Source organism: Haemorhous mexicanus, chromosome 14 (assembly GCF_027477595.1).
Source record: "Haemorhous mexicanus isolate bHaeMex1 chromosome 14, bHaeMex1.pri, whole genome shotgun sequence".
NCBI classification, from domain to species: Eukaryota; Metazoa; Chordata; class Aves; order Passeriformes; family Fringillidae; genus Haemorhous; species Haemorhous mexicanus.
Window position 1 is genome coordinate 2,098,784 of NC_082354.1, and position 12,437 is coordinate 2,111,220.

At 53.6% G+C, this 12,437-nt stretch overlaps 1 protein-coding gene across 13 annotated transcripts in view; it reads right to left on the reverse strand.

The window, feature by feature from the left end:
- Positions 1 to 1,202: 1,202 nt before the first annotated feature.
- The window catches only part of ZNF185 (zinc finger protein 185 with LIM domain), a 29,554-nt gene continuing 18,319 nt past the window's right edge, over positions 1,203 to 12,437 (reverse strand). For 7 of the 13 annotated variants that reach the window (XM_059859177.1, XM_059859170.1, XM_059859172.1 and 4 more), the window contains 14 exons: positions 12,330 to 12,413; positions 11,821 to 11,904; positions 11,530 to 11,637; positions 10,627 to 10,719; positions 10,132 to 10,212; positions 9,155 to 9,307; positions 8,525 to 8,635; positions 8,194 to 8,289; positions 7,135 to 7,212; positions 6,353 to 6,421; positions 5,215 to 5,295; positions 4,331 to 4,433; positions 3,692 to 3,790; positions 1,203 to 2,899 (listed from right to left, as the gene is read on the reverse strand). In XM_059859177.1, coding sequence (XP_059715160.1) covers positions 3,692 to 3,790; positions 4,331 to 4,433; positions 5,215 to 5,295; positions 6,353 to 6,421; positions 7,135 to 7,212; positions 8,194 to 8,289; positions 8,525 to 8,635; positions 9,155 to 9,307; positions 10,132 to 10,212; positions 10,627 to 10,719; positions 11,530 to 11,637; positions 11,821 to 11,904; positions 12,330 to 12,413 — 1,240 coding nt within the window. In that variant the 3' untranslated portion in view covers positions 1,203 to 2,899. The remainder of the gene's footprint in view (positions 2,900 to 3,691; positions 3,791 to 4,330; positions 4,434 to 5,214; positions 5,296 to 6,352; positions 6,422 to 7,134; positions 7,213 to 8,193; positions 8,290 to 8,524; positions 8,636 to 9,154; positions 9,308 to 10,131; positions 10,213 to 10,626; positions 10,720 to 11,529; positions 11,638 to 11,820; positions 11,905 to 12,329; positions 12,414 to 12,437) is intronic. The other 6 variants (XM_059859168.1, XM_059859176.1, XM_059859173.1 and 3 more) reach the window with 6 other exon arrangements.

A 12,437-nucleotide genomic window follows, 5' to 3' on the forward strand; every position in this document is an offset into this window, starting at 1 on the left:
CCCCCCCGGGAGGGAGCGGGCGAGCGCGGGCAGCCCCGGTGAGGGGTACGGGAGTGAGGGGAGAAGGGCGGGCCAGGGCAAGGCGGGGAAAGGAGGTGAGGTGGAATGGCGGTGAGAAGGGGAAAAAGGGGATGGATGATGGGGAAAGAGGGGAGTGACGATGGGAAGGAGGTGAGTGGAGTGAGGGGGATGTGGACGTGAGTGAGGAGAAGAAGGGATGGATAAGGGAAATGGGAATTAATGAGGGGGACGGGGAGTGGCAGGAAAAGGGTTAAAAGGGGGAAAGGGATAAGTGAGGGGGAAAGGGGAATGGAATGGAATGGAATGGGTGAGGGAGGAAAGAGGGAATTAGAGGGAAGTGGAGCAGGTGAGGGAGCAAAGGGGGTTTGTGAGGGGGAAAGGGGTGAGAGGAGGAAATAGGATGAATGAGGGGAAAATGAAGGAGTGGGGGTGGGGGAGAGGTGAGTGAGGAGGAAGAGGGATGAATGAGGGTAGTGGAGATCAATGAGAGGAAAATGTTTAAAAGGGGGAAAAGGGAGTGAGAGGGAATGGAGTAAGTGATGGCAGAAAGGGGGTAAGTGAGGGGGAAAGGGTGAGTGAGGGGGAGAAAAGGGGAGGAGGGAAAAAGGAGGGGAAGGGAGGGAAGAGGGCAAGGGAGAGAGGAAGAGGAGGAAATGAAGGGAAAAGGGCTGAATAGGTAAGGGATGAGTGAAGGGGGAAAGGGTCTCTCCCTGTGCATGTGATCCAGAAAAATGCACAAAATACAGCTTAGCTAGGATCTCCCAAAGCTTTGGTGTGTATAATGTCTCTTCAGGACAGTTTTATCAAGCAACAATAAAACTAGCACCATTTTTTGACATCCTCCTCCCAAATGTGCCCGTTGGACCCACACAAAGCCTCTGGCACCTCCTGATAAGAAGCGTTGGATGTTTGGCAGTCCCCAAGGTCGTGTGCTATGATCAGAATCTTGGTTTTGTACCATTTGGCCTGAACACCACGTCCAGCACTGACACTGCTCAAGGTCTGTCCTGGTGTTAGCTGGGCTAGTGGTAATTTTGTCACTCTGTTGTTAATTTTCAGATGCTCTGGAGAGGTTTGGTCTGTGCAGAAGGTGGGATTTCCAAAAGCAGAGGTCCCTGTACCACCATGGGAGCTGCAATGCCAGGATGGGTTTGCCTCCACCTCTACTCAGTTGCCACTAGCACATTTCATACCCTTTATTATTTGATTTCATGTGAAATAATCTGGTCAAGATTTGTCCCCACAAGCAGCAGAATCCCAAGAGAAATAAGATCTTTTTGTTAAAGAAAATGCATGACCTCATCCATCATGTAGGAGAAAGCTGTGTGCAGGTGACCCTTCTCCACAAATACCGGGAAGATTCACCTCTTTGAATAATTCATTTGTTTTTTATTCATGGGGTCAGCAATTCTTCAAAGCTCAGACCAATACAAATTATAAAGCATAACATTTTTATAATAGCTGCAGGTTCCCTTTGGGTAATACATGTCTTTAAGGGGGAAAAACCCCTCCTGTCAGGGAGTTGTGCAGAGCCAGAAGGTCCCTTCTTAGCCTCCTTTTCTTCAGGCTGAACCCAGCTCCCTCAGCTGCTCTCAAACAAACAAAAATTCACATGAGGGATCAGGGTTCCTTTTTCCCCAGGTAATCACAGGATTTTAGGGTTTTCAGCAATTCTGGGCTGTGAGGATGGGGAAGCCCCGGTTGCCCAGAGCAGCTGTGGCTGCCCCTGGACTCCTGGAAGTGTCCAAGGCCAGGCTGGACGGAGCTTGGGGCAATCTGGGATAGTGGAAGGTGTCCCTGTGCACTAACTTTAAAATAGATTAACTTTAACTTCTTCCAGCTCAAAGCATTCTGGGATTCTATAGTTCCATGATTCCTAATGCTTCCCATGAGGAAACAGTAAGTCTGGACACCTGACTTTTGAAAAGTTTCAGTATTCAGCATTCCCAACCTCTCAGCTCTGAGTTAAGGGCTAAAATTACACAATTCTGATTTTACTGAGTGCAGCATCTGCTGGAAGTTCAATGTTGTTCGTGAGCATTTGGGCTGTGAATAACCTACAGCACTGAGAGGTCTGGGCAAAGCCCTGGTGAGGGGGGAGAGTGGGATTTCAGCTGGGCAGAGCTCTTTGTCAGGAGAGGGAATTGAGATGCCCCTGCTCTGTCACAGGACACCTGCCCTCAGAGCCTGAGTTAGACCCCAGGGGAAGGACACTTATCTCCCCAAGCAGGCAGCAGCCACAAGTGCTGCTGCAGCATCCTCAGGGAAGAGGCAGGAAGGGGAATTAAAGCTGACACACGATTAGAATAGAGTTTGCAAGTGCTCCTGGTATCCTGGAGAAAGCAAATGGAAATCAGGCAAAAGCTATTTCTAGGCTGAATTTGGGGGTGAAAGATGCAGAAATAGGCTTTTGCTAAGGACTAAATTGAAACCCTCCCAAGAATCCACATTTAGTGTTTAAGGCTCCCAGTGTCTGCCAGCTCGCACAGCCTGGCTGCACAAGGGAAAGAAATACAAATATCCTCAGGAGAGACTCGTGGCAATTAACTGGGATAAACCTGAGGAGCTGTGCCTGACTCCCAGCTCCGGGAGCACTCGGAATCTTCATGCAGCTAAAGCCGGGCTGAGGGGCTCAGCACCTCTGGAAAACGTTATCTTTGAGGAGGAGGCTGCCTTATCTCGTTCCCATCACTCTTATCTGGTGCAGGTGACAGCATCAACCAGCAGGTGCTGAACTCATCCACGGCCACGGGGCAGCGAGAGGGAAAAGAACTCGAGGGAAGCGGGAGCGGGAGTTCTGCAATCTCAGCCAGTCAGGAGCTGCGGTATTCCCAGGCGTGCCGCCGGGTACGGGCTGCATTCCCAGCTCCGCAGGGCCCTGCAAGCACACAAAGAGCGGCTGAGCACGGGCTGATCCCGCCGGGAATGCGGCCTTGGAGGTCGGTGGGGCCGGGAGCCTGCGGGGGTGGGCACCTCACCAGTCACATCCCATCACCAGGTACGGGGTGCAGCGAGGCAGGAGCCCCGTTCCCCGTCCCTCCTCCTCCTCCTGCTTTGTGCTGGGAGGCATCGGGAGCACACGAGGTCTCCCAGCCCCAGCACAGCAGGTCTGGTCGCTGCCATGGCGCCTCCTGCTCCTTCCAGTTAATCAACAAAATCATACCGTGTCCAACCTGCTCCTGTCGATCTGTTGGAATGTACAACTCTACCCGAAGGTCTTCACCTCAAAAGATCTTTACTAAAGGAGTAAGCACCTGCCGCAGAGGAGCTGTGTCCCTGTCATGGGAATGTCACAGCTCGGAGCTGCCCGCAGTCCCTGTGTTGGGTCAGCCCAGGAGGACACAGCGAGGAACCTTTAACTGCCTTCCGTGGGGACTCTCCACCTCTGAGGGGCATTTCTGTCATCACTCAAGCCAGCCTCGCCTGTCACCCCTGGGAAGCCACCACAGCCTATTTGTCACCGAGATTCTGGCTCCAACCACCACCCCCGGGACAGCCTGAGTGAGTTCCCAGCTAATGCTGCAGCAAGGTCACTGCTTCCCACTGAACAGCCCAGGAAGGTCGCTGCCTGGCCACCCTGGAAATGTGAGGGTTAAATGCCCTTCACCAGTGAGCTCTCACCCAGCCATCCCCCTGGGAATGGTTTCAGAAAGGGGCCCTGGAAACGCACCTAGAAGAGCTTCTCGTAGCACTTGTCACAGTGGACAATGTCCCGGTGGATGAATATTTTATCCAGGAGATCTCCCATTGCTTTGTGGCAAATTCCACACTGCCAAAGGGAAAACAAAGAGGTTGGACAATGGGCAAAACCCCACGCAGGAACAGCAGAAGGGAGGGGGCAGAGGTCTCTGCATCATTTTATTAAAAGGTGAGGATGCAACCTTTGAGGCTGCACTTTCCTACAACAGCCAAATGTCACTGCAGGCCTCTTCCTCCCACACTCCCCAACCCTCCTCCTCCCACCCTCCCCACATTCCCACACACTTTCCTTGGAAACCCTGCAGGGTTTGAGGATTCAGCCACCTCCGCTAGAGCACAAAGAGCACAAAGCAGCAAGTCTGCCCCAAGGACACTGGGATAAGGATATGAGGGTGTGCTGAGGATGCTGCCAATAATAAATAATTCTCCTTGTTCTAACATTTATTCAAGGACCTGAAAACCTTCCAGGGACACCTGTGACTGCCTGACTGTCTTTGTCCCAATGTGAGGTAAGGATTTGGCACACCCTCTGAAAGCCTGGGGATGGAATTTGCAGGAAGATCCCTGCTCCCAGCCCTGCCATTCCCAGCAGACAGGCACTGGGTCTTACCCTGAAGCAGTACTCGTGGCAGTGGATGTTCAGGTGCTCTATGATGATCTTGGGGCAGTCTCGGATCTCCCGGCTGCAGTAGCTGCACAGGGGCTCGCTGGACCTGGGAAGAACAGGGCAGTGGATGCCTCTGTGATGCTCTGGTTCCAGTCCCAGCACTGGTGCCAGGGGTTTATCCCAGCCATCAGCACTGCTGTCCATGAGCAGCCTGCTCCCACAGGTGTGACTGTGTGACTGACAGAACAGGGGACTGTGCTGTCCCAGGGGTGCCCCACAGCAGTGGGGCAGGACAGATCTCAGAATCCTACAGTTGTGGAATCATGGAATGGTTTGGGTGGGAAGAAACCTTAAAGCTCATCCAGTTCCACCCCCTGCCCCCTTCCACTATCCCAGGCTGCTCCAAGCCCTGTCCAGCCTGGCCTTGGACACTTCCAGGTATCCAGGGGCAGCCACAGCTTCTCTGGGCACCCTGTGCCAGGGCATCCCTACCCTCCCAAAGGAGAATTTCTTCCCAATATCCCATCTAACCCTTCCTCAATCAGTCAGAAGGCATTCCCTTTTGTCCTGTCACTCCAGGCCCTTGGAAATAATCCCTCTCCATTTTTCTTGCAGGCTCCCTTCAGGCACTGGAAGGCCACAATTAGGTTAGCACAAAGCTTCTCAGCTCCAGGCTGCACAACCCCAATTCCCTCAGCCTTTCCTCCCAGGAGAGGTGCTCCATCCCTCTGGTCACCTTGGTGGCCTTGGAGTCCATGTCACTGTATTGCCATTTACTGTGCTGCTGTTCCACAAACACACCCCAGTGTCCTCAAAAAGAAAACCTTATAATCATTTCTGATTGAGAATTTGATGAACCTGCCCAAGGCAGCCCCACCCTGTCCTACCTGTGCAGGGGAGCACTGGACAGGTAACTGTGGTGGCTGTAGCTGCTTCTCTCCAGGTCACTCAAATCCACAAAGCTGCCACTGTGGAAGGAAGGAGACAAATATCAGCACTTGGCAGTGATATGTGGGAAGAGATTTTTGGATGGAATCATAATCCAATGATTTGGAATATCCTGGCTACCTGTTTCTTGGGGAGAAGGTCCTCCAAGTGCCTTCCCAGGACACAAAGAGGAACCTTTAAGTAGCCCAAGAGAGGACTCTACAGGCAAAACTCCCCTGGCCTCTCAAGGGCCCTCATGTTCACATCTGGCCCCTACAAATAGCAGTCTTTCATTGCTGAAACTCCAAATCCTGCACTTCTAGGCAGGAAAAGGCATGGAGCACATCCCTGGTTTCATCCCTCATCCCGCTGAGTGTTCCCTCTCTGCCTGAGTTTCCTGGATCTTTGGCTTATCTGTGGCTCCTGACAGCAGCTTTGCTGAGCTCTGGGAGAGGCTGGAGCTGTGGGGAGTGTAATCAGCTTCCCCAGAGAAGCCAGCAGAGCGCTGAGGGAGGATAATGCCTGCAGGGAGCCTCAAACTGGTGTGAACTGGTGCCACATCACTGTGAGGATGATGTGCATGGGGCCAAATCCTGCTCTTGTCATGCTGGGACCAGTGTGGAGCAGCTTCACTTGAGCAGAACTCAAAGAACTGAAGACTGAAGCTTGAAAATGGTACAATTTAACTTTTTAAACTCATATAATGGAAGTTTTACCAGTGAGAGCCCTCATCCTCCACATTCTCCTCATGCATTCCAGTCATTGCTTACAGGTGCACAGTGAAGCCTCCCAGTGCCAAGCCTGCAGTGTGGTGTTTTCACCCACCTCAGACCAAGCCTGAGGAGGAGCTGGCCTGTCCCCTGGGAGCAGTGGGACACGGGTCCTGCTGTCACCAGCACAGCGGGAGGAGAGGGCAGGACCCCACAGAGCAGAACCTCCCCTCCCAGCAACCCCCCCGTGCTGATCAGCTCCAGCTGCTCCCTCCTGGTGGGATGTGTGAGGCGGCAAAGCCCAATGCTCTGCACGCCTGTGTGACACGGCTGTGACACCTGGAAGTGACACCTGGCAGTAACACCGGGTGTCCCCAGCGGTCCCTACCTGCCATGGCGTGGTGAGCCTGCTAAGCCGCCGGTGTTCACGTACTCCTTGACAAAGAGGATCCCTCTCCTGAGAAAACGGGAAGCATTTGCATGAGAAAAGAGCGGCTGGGGCTCGGGCAGGGACCGTGCTGGCCCCGGACATGGAACGCGTGCAGGAGAGGCTCGGAGCAAGCGGATGCTGTTGTTCTGGAATAAATCCTGCACATCGAGCATTGTTGCTAAATACCAACTCCTCTAATTACCCCACCAAAACAAATTGAGTTAATTGCAAAGAATGGGATGGATAATGTCACCCTTTCATCCAGTTATGGGTTTGAGGGATAAGTGTTTCGCAGCTCCCGGCAGGAGAGCACGCAATGGGCACGGGGATAGCTCCCAGCCCATTACCACCGAGCCCTGTGGCACAGCGCTGCTTCCAGGGGCTGCTCTGCCTCTGGAATATCTCCAGTGTTTTCAGCCAGTGTGTAAACTGCTGCTGCTTGGTTGGGGGTATTTTTACCTCCCTTGCATATTCCTGCCTTTTTCCAATCCCAGCTCCAGAATTCCATGTTCCACCCTGGTGCAGTTCTGTGCAGGTCGAGGGGAGCCCTGCGCCCCCCACCCTGCACCTGCAGCCCTGACAGGAATTAATCAGCCTTTTTCCATGGTGCATTTCCACTGCTGCCTAAAAGCTGGCATTAATCCTCCCTTCTTACACTAAGACCTGTCATGGCAAAGGAAAGAAACCTCTTTTTTTCCCTTAAACTGAGCAAGGGGATTGTGCCCCCCTTGGCTGTTTACCCGGCAGTGCTGGAGTCAGGCTGGTACCCAGAGCTGTGGTGGGAGCTGCAGAGCCTCTCACTGGAACTGGAGAGGAGCCTGTGGAGAGAGGGAAAAGTCTGTGAGCCATGGCAGGATCCAAACTGGCAGCCAGGAGAGCGACTGCCACAGCTGGGAGGGCAGATGGACAGCAGAGCCCTTTGCCAGACCTTGTCATGGACCAAACCAATCCATTTCTCCTACATCTGCCATGGGACAGAGATCCTGTCCTGGAGAAGGGATTTGGGGATGTCTCATTTGTAGGGCCATGAGCCAGAAGATCCAATGACATCTTCCAATGAGGATGGGCTGAGTGAGTGGGAGCCTGACTGGGAGCAGCCAGGGGGAGAAAGGGCACAGGAGGTGGGAACATTCCCAAGGCCAATGGAACTGTCCCCAGCTCAGTCATTTGAAGGAAGAATGCAACAAAACTGTGGAAAACAGCTCTGTCCACCCGCTCAGCAATGAGACCTGGAATGATGCTGACCTTCCCTGGAGCCAGTCCAAGGATCTTGTGCTTCCCCTTCACCCCAAAACTACTCCTTGTTACAGACCCCTCAGCCTTGCACTGCTGGCTGCACAGAGCATCTAACAGCACATGGGTGGGCTGGCACTGCCAGGAGGGACTGCAGGGCCCCAGGATAATGGTATTCCATACTGGATACCTCCTGCCCCTTCCAACAGCAGTTCTGTCATTTAACCATTGACATTCTGAGGACAGTGGCCCTCTCTCTTTGCTGTGATCTCTGTTTTCCTGTAGCTAAGGCCAGTTCCTGGCCAGGAACCAGCTCCCCATTCTCCTGTCCTTCTCTTCTGGCCTCCCACACAGTGAAAAATCTCCAGGGATTTTTCTGGATGCATCCCAGACACTCAGCTAGGCAGCTTGAGCTAGGAATGGTTTAAGAGCTGGTCTGTGCCTCTGGATCATACATCCACTCCCTGGAAACCAATCCTCCCTCTCAGCTCTTGGCTTTGCCTGCTGGCTCCTACGTCATAAATTTCTGGGGAATTTCCCTCGGAGGCCTCGTGACTCCCATTTACCTGGAGCTGTTGGAGTTTAAGCTGTCCATGTAGAATGGCACCCTATGGCTTCTCTGGGACATGGACATGGTGGGATCTCTGGGAAGGGAGTCGTGGCTGGGGAGAGGAAGTGGAACAGTCTCAAGCTCTGAGTTTGGGCACCTGAGAGATCCTTACACAGGGTGGGAATCTGGGCTGGAATGTACCTGCTGGGCACTGACCCCTCCCATGACACACCCCACACCTGCTGACACCCAGGGAATCAGCAAATGGATCAGGACACAGGGACACTGGCTGAGTGTGGCAGTGGGCAGTTCCCTGGCTGGGGGAGGGATCCCAGCCCTGGACTCACCGTCCTGCAGGGGGGCTGAAGTCCCCGTGCCCCCTGGCACTGTCATACCAGCTGCTCCTGGGGCTGCTGCTCCCAGAATAAACGCTCCCTTTGGGATCCGGGCTGGGCCTGCTGGGGGGACACAAAGCCCTGAGCACACGGCAGTGGGAATCTCTGGAGTCCCCAGACTGGGCTCACAGTCACTGCCGGGTTCTGGCACTGCCAAGCCCTGGCACAGCATGCAATTCTCATCCCTGAAAGTGTCCAGAAAATGTGTGGATGTGGCACTTGAGGGTGTGGCTTGTTGGTGACCATGTGACACAACTGATGATCACAGAGGCCTTTCCCAGCCATGAGAACTCCACGGTTCCATGATGCACTCCCCCACTCTGCCCCTGTGCCAGGTCTGTGCTCCACAGGGACAGCATGCTCCAAACCCAACACCTGAGCAAAGCCAAAGCATTCCCAAATGGATTGCCTGGAGAAGCTGTAGCTGCCCCATCCCTGGAAGTGTCCAAGGCCAGACTGGATGGGGCTTGGAGTAGTCTGGGACAGTGGAAAGTGTCCCATGCCAGCAGCTTTCCCTGTCTCTGCATCCTAAACCCTTCACCTCCAAACCCTCATGCCCAAACCCCCTCCCCAAATCCTCACCTCCTGGTGCTGAACACCTGGCTGTCCACATAGGCTGGAATCCTGTGGCTGGGCACGGAGCCCCCGAAGGATTGGTGGTCCTGGAACAGGGGCACAGCAGGCTGGGGCTCATGGGCACTGCCAGCTCTCTTCTGGGAGCTGAAGTCTGATTTGCTGAAGAATTAAAGCCAGTTTGACCACAAAGCCAAGGGATGTCTTTGCCCTGAGCAGCTCCCATGAGTGTTCAGGGTCTGCTGAGGGTGGATCCTGCCACTTCCAACAGGGAACAGGGAGAAATGGGGCACCATGGTGTCAATAGAATCACAGGACCAGAGAATTCCAGAATCTCAGAATGATTTGGGTTAAAATCCCATCCAGTGCCACCCCTGCCCCTGGGCAGGGACACCTCCCACTGTCCCAGGGTGCTCCCAGCCCCAATGTCCAGCCTGGCCTTGGGCACTGCCAGGGATCCAGGGGCAGCCACAGCTGCTCTGGGCACCCTGTGCCAGGGCCTGCCCATCCTCACAGGAAACAATTCCCAATTCCCAAGATCCCATCCATCCCTGCCCTCTGGCAGTGGGAAGCCATTCCCTGTGTCCTGTCCCTCCAGGCCTTGTCCCCAGTCCCTCTCCAGCTCTCCTGGAGCCCCTTCAGGCCCTGGCAGGGGCTCTGAGCTCTCCCTGGAGCCTTCTCCTCTCCAGGTGAGCACCCCCAGCTCTCCCAGCCTTGCTCCAGAGGGGCTCCAGCCCTGGAGCAGCTCTGTGGCCTCCTCTGGACTCCCTCCAGCAGCTCGAGGTCCTTCTGATGCTGAACTGCAACAATTCCTGTGGGAGGTCCCTGCATGGCTGTGCTCCTCCCAGGGGGAAAGGTGGCACTGGCAGAGCCTGCATTGGCTCCAGAATTCCCTAAGCCAGGAAATGAGTATTTGGATGCCTTGGGCAGGCCAGGAAGGAGACCTGGAGGTGTGTGAGGGCTGTCCTGGTGCCCCAGCTCCGTACCTGTCCTGGTGGGGCTCAGACTCATTTGCATGTGGAATCTCTGGAGCTGGGATGCTGCTTCCTCCAGGAACAGAGCTGGACCTGCCAAGACATGAGACCTTTATGGTCTGTGGAAGCACCCTGAGCACAGAATTCCTGTGGGATGGAGATGCAGCCCCTGGAGAATCTCCTGGCTCAAGGAAAAAAAAACAAAACTGCAATATCCCTGCATGGAAATGTGCCAGATAGAATCATGGAATCACAGAATGGTTTAGGTTGGAAAAGCCCTCTAAGATCATCAAATGCAACTACCCAGCACTAACCCAAGTCCTCAAATAACCCAAAGGGATGTGAAAAAAAAAAAAAAAAAAACAGATGGAAAATACAGACCTCTTAAGAAGCAGGGCTGAAAGGAAGGACCCCAACCACAGCACCTTTAGTGCCTCCTCCAGAGCCCTCTGCAGCAAATTCCCCATGTCCTCCCACCAGAAAAAGCAGTCCCATTATCACTCTTGCCTTCTTGCAGTGCTTTCCTCACTCTGCACACAGGATGACATTTCCATGTCCCTGTCCCTGCTCCCAGCAGTGTCCTGGAAGTGCAGCTCAGACCTAGGGAGAAGAACACTCTGCTCACCCTCTGACTCCAAGGTGTTCTCACTGACACACCTGGGAGGAAGCCCAGTTTAACCAAGAGCCTCAATTCTTTCAGTTTAGGTGGAAAATATGGACAAAAGAAAGGAAATCAGTCCATAAAGTCCTCCCATGTGGACATCCAGCCCTGACTGGGGAAGTTCAAAACCAGACCCAGCATTACTATGGAGCCCAATGCCAAATTTTATTGCTTATTGTCACTCCTCAGACACCCTCTGCTCCCAAATTTAAAGTCTAGGAAGCAACTGCTGGCAGTCCAGCAGGACAGGGTTTGTTGGCTCCAGCTAAGGAGGATCTTTTCTCCCACGTTTTGCTACAAAACCATGGTAAAAGGTTCATCCAGTAGAAGCAGCACTAGAATCAGGTACCAGAAGGCCCCAAGTTGCACTAGAGGAGGTTTACGTTGGATATTGGGAAAAATTTCTTCATGGAAAGGGTTGTAATTTCCATTTCTTCATGGAAAGGGTTGCCATTTCCATTTCTTCATGGAAAGGGTTGCCATTTCCATTTCTTCATGGAAAGGGTTGCCGTTTCCTGGAAATGTTCAGGAAATGTGTGGGTGTGGCACTTGAGGACATGGGTTAGTGCTGAATGTGGTGATGGTGCTGGCTGATGCTTGGACTTGATCTGAGAGGTCTTTTCCAACCTTAACAATTCCATGACTCTATGAAAAGGAGAACCTGGGAGGATATTTATCAGCAGGGGGGAAAATGCCCAAGGAATGACCTCTCATCCCACAGAAGGCAGGGGGAATATCCCATTCCTTACCCAGCCCTGCTGGGCTCAGTGGGATCCTGCAGCCTGGGAGGCTCTGGGGGGCTGTCATGGCCAGGAGCTCCTTGGCCCCTCTCAGTGAGGCTGGCTGAGTCCAGAAACCTAAACCAGAGATCCAGGATTGGGAAAAACCCAATGCTGGGGTGGGCAGAAACCTATTCCCTGGAGAGGAGAAGGCCACCAGCAGGAGCCAGTTTGGCCAGAGCCATTCCAAACATCCCAGATCACCAACCCCAGACATCCCAGATCACCAACCCCAAACATCCCAGTTCCCCCAGTCCTCACCTTGTCTCATCCCAGTAGGGCTGGTGGTGGGATGGGCCCTCAGGATTCGTGGAGCTGCTCCTCTCCTCATAGCCCAGGACAGAGCTGGAAACCAGAGCAACACCCATCACATCCCTGAAAACTGGCACCTGGAGCCTGGCACTGCTCTGCTCACCAGGCCAGCCTTGTGCCAGCCTGCAATGGGGTTTTCTCTAGGACAGCCCATGTCCCTGTGCTCCAGCTGCTCCCAGCTCCCTGCTGCTGCTGCAGCATCCCTGGATTATCAGGGAAATGAAAGGGAGTGACTGACCCCCACTGAGAGCACAGGAGGAGGAAAAATCTGGAGTGCTTGGCTGCTCTCAAGGAGATGAAGAGGGATACAACACAAAGCTCTTGGTTTATTTAAATCTCAGTTGTTTCCATCCTTGGGAAAAATGCAGGAGGAGGAGCCTCTTTCTGTGCCTGCCCATTCAGGTTTCCCTTAAAGCTCAGGATTGTTCCTACACCCACTAAACTCACCCTACTCTTACCTTTTAAAGGAATATTCTGTATCCTCGATGTGCACAGGGGTTCTCTCAGTGGGACAAAAAGGACCATCAGACTGCAAGGGTGACCTGACAAAAAACCAGGGAATTTAG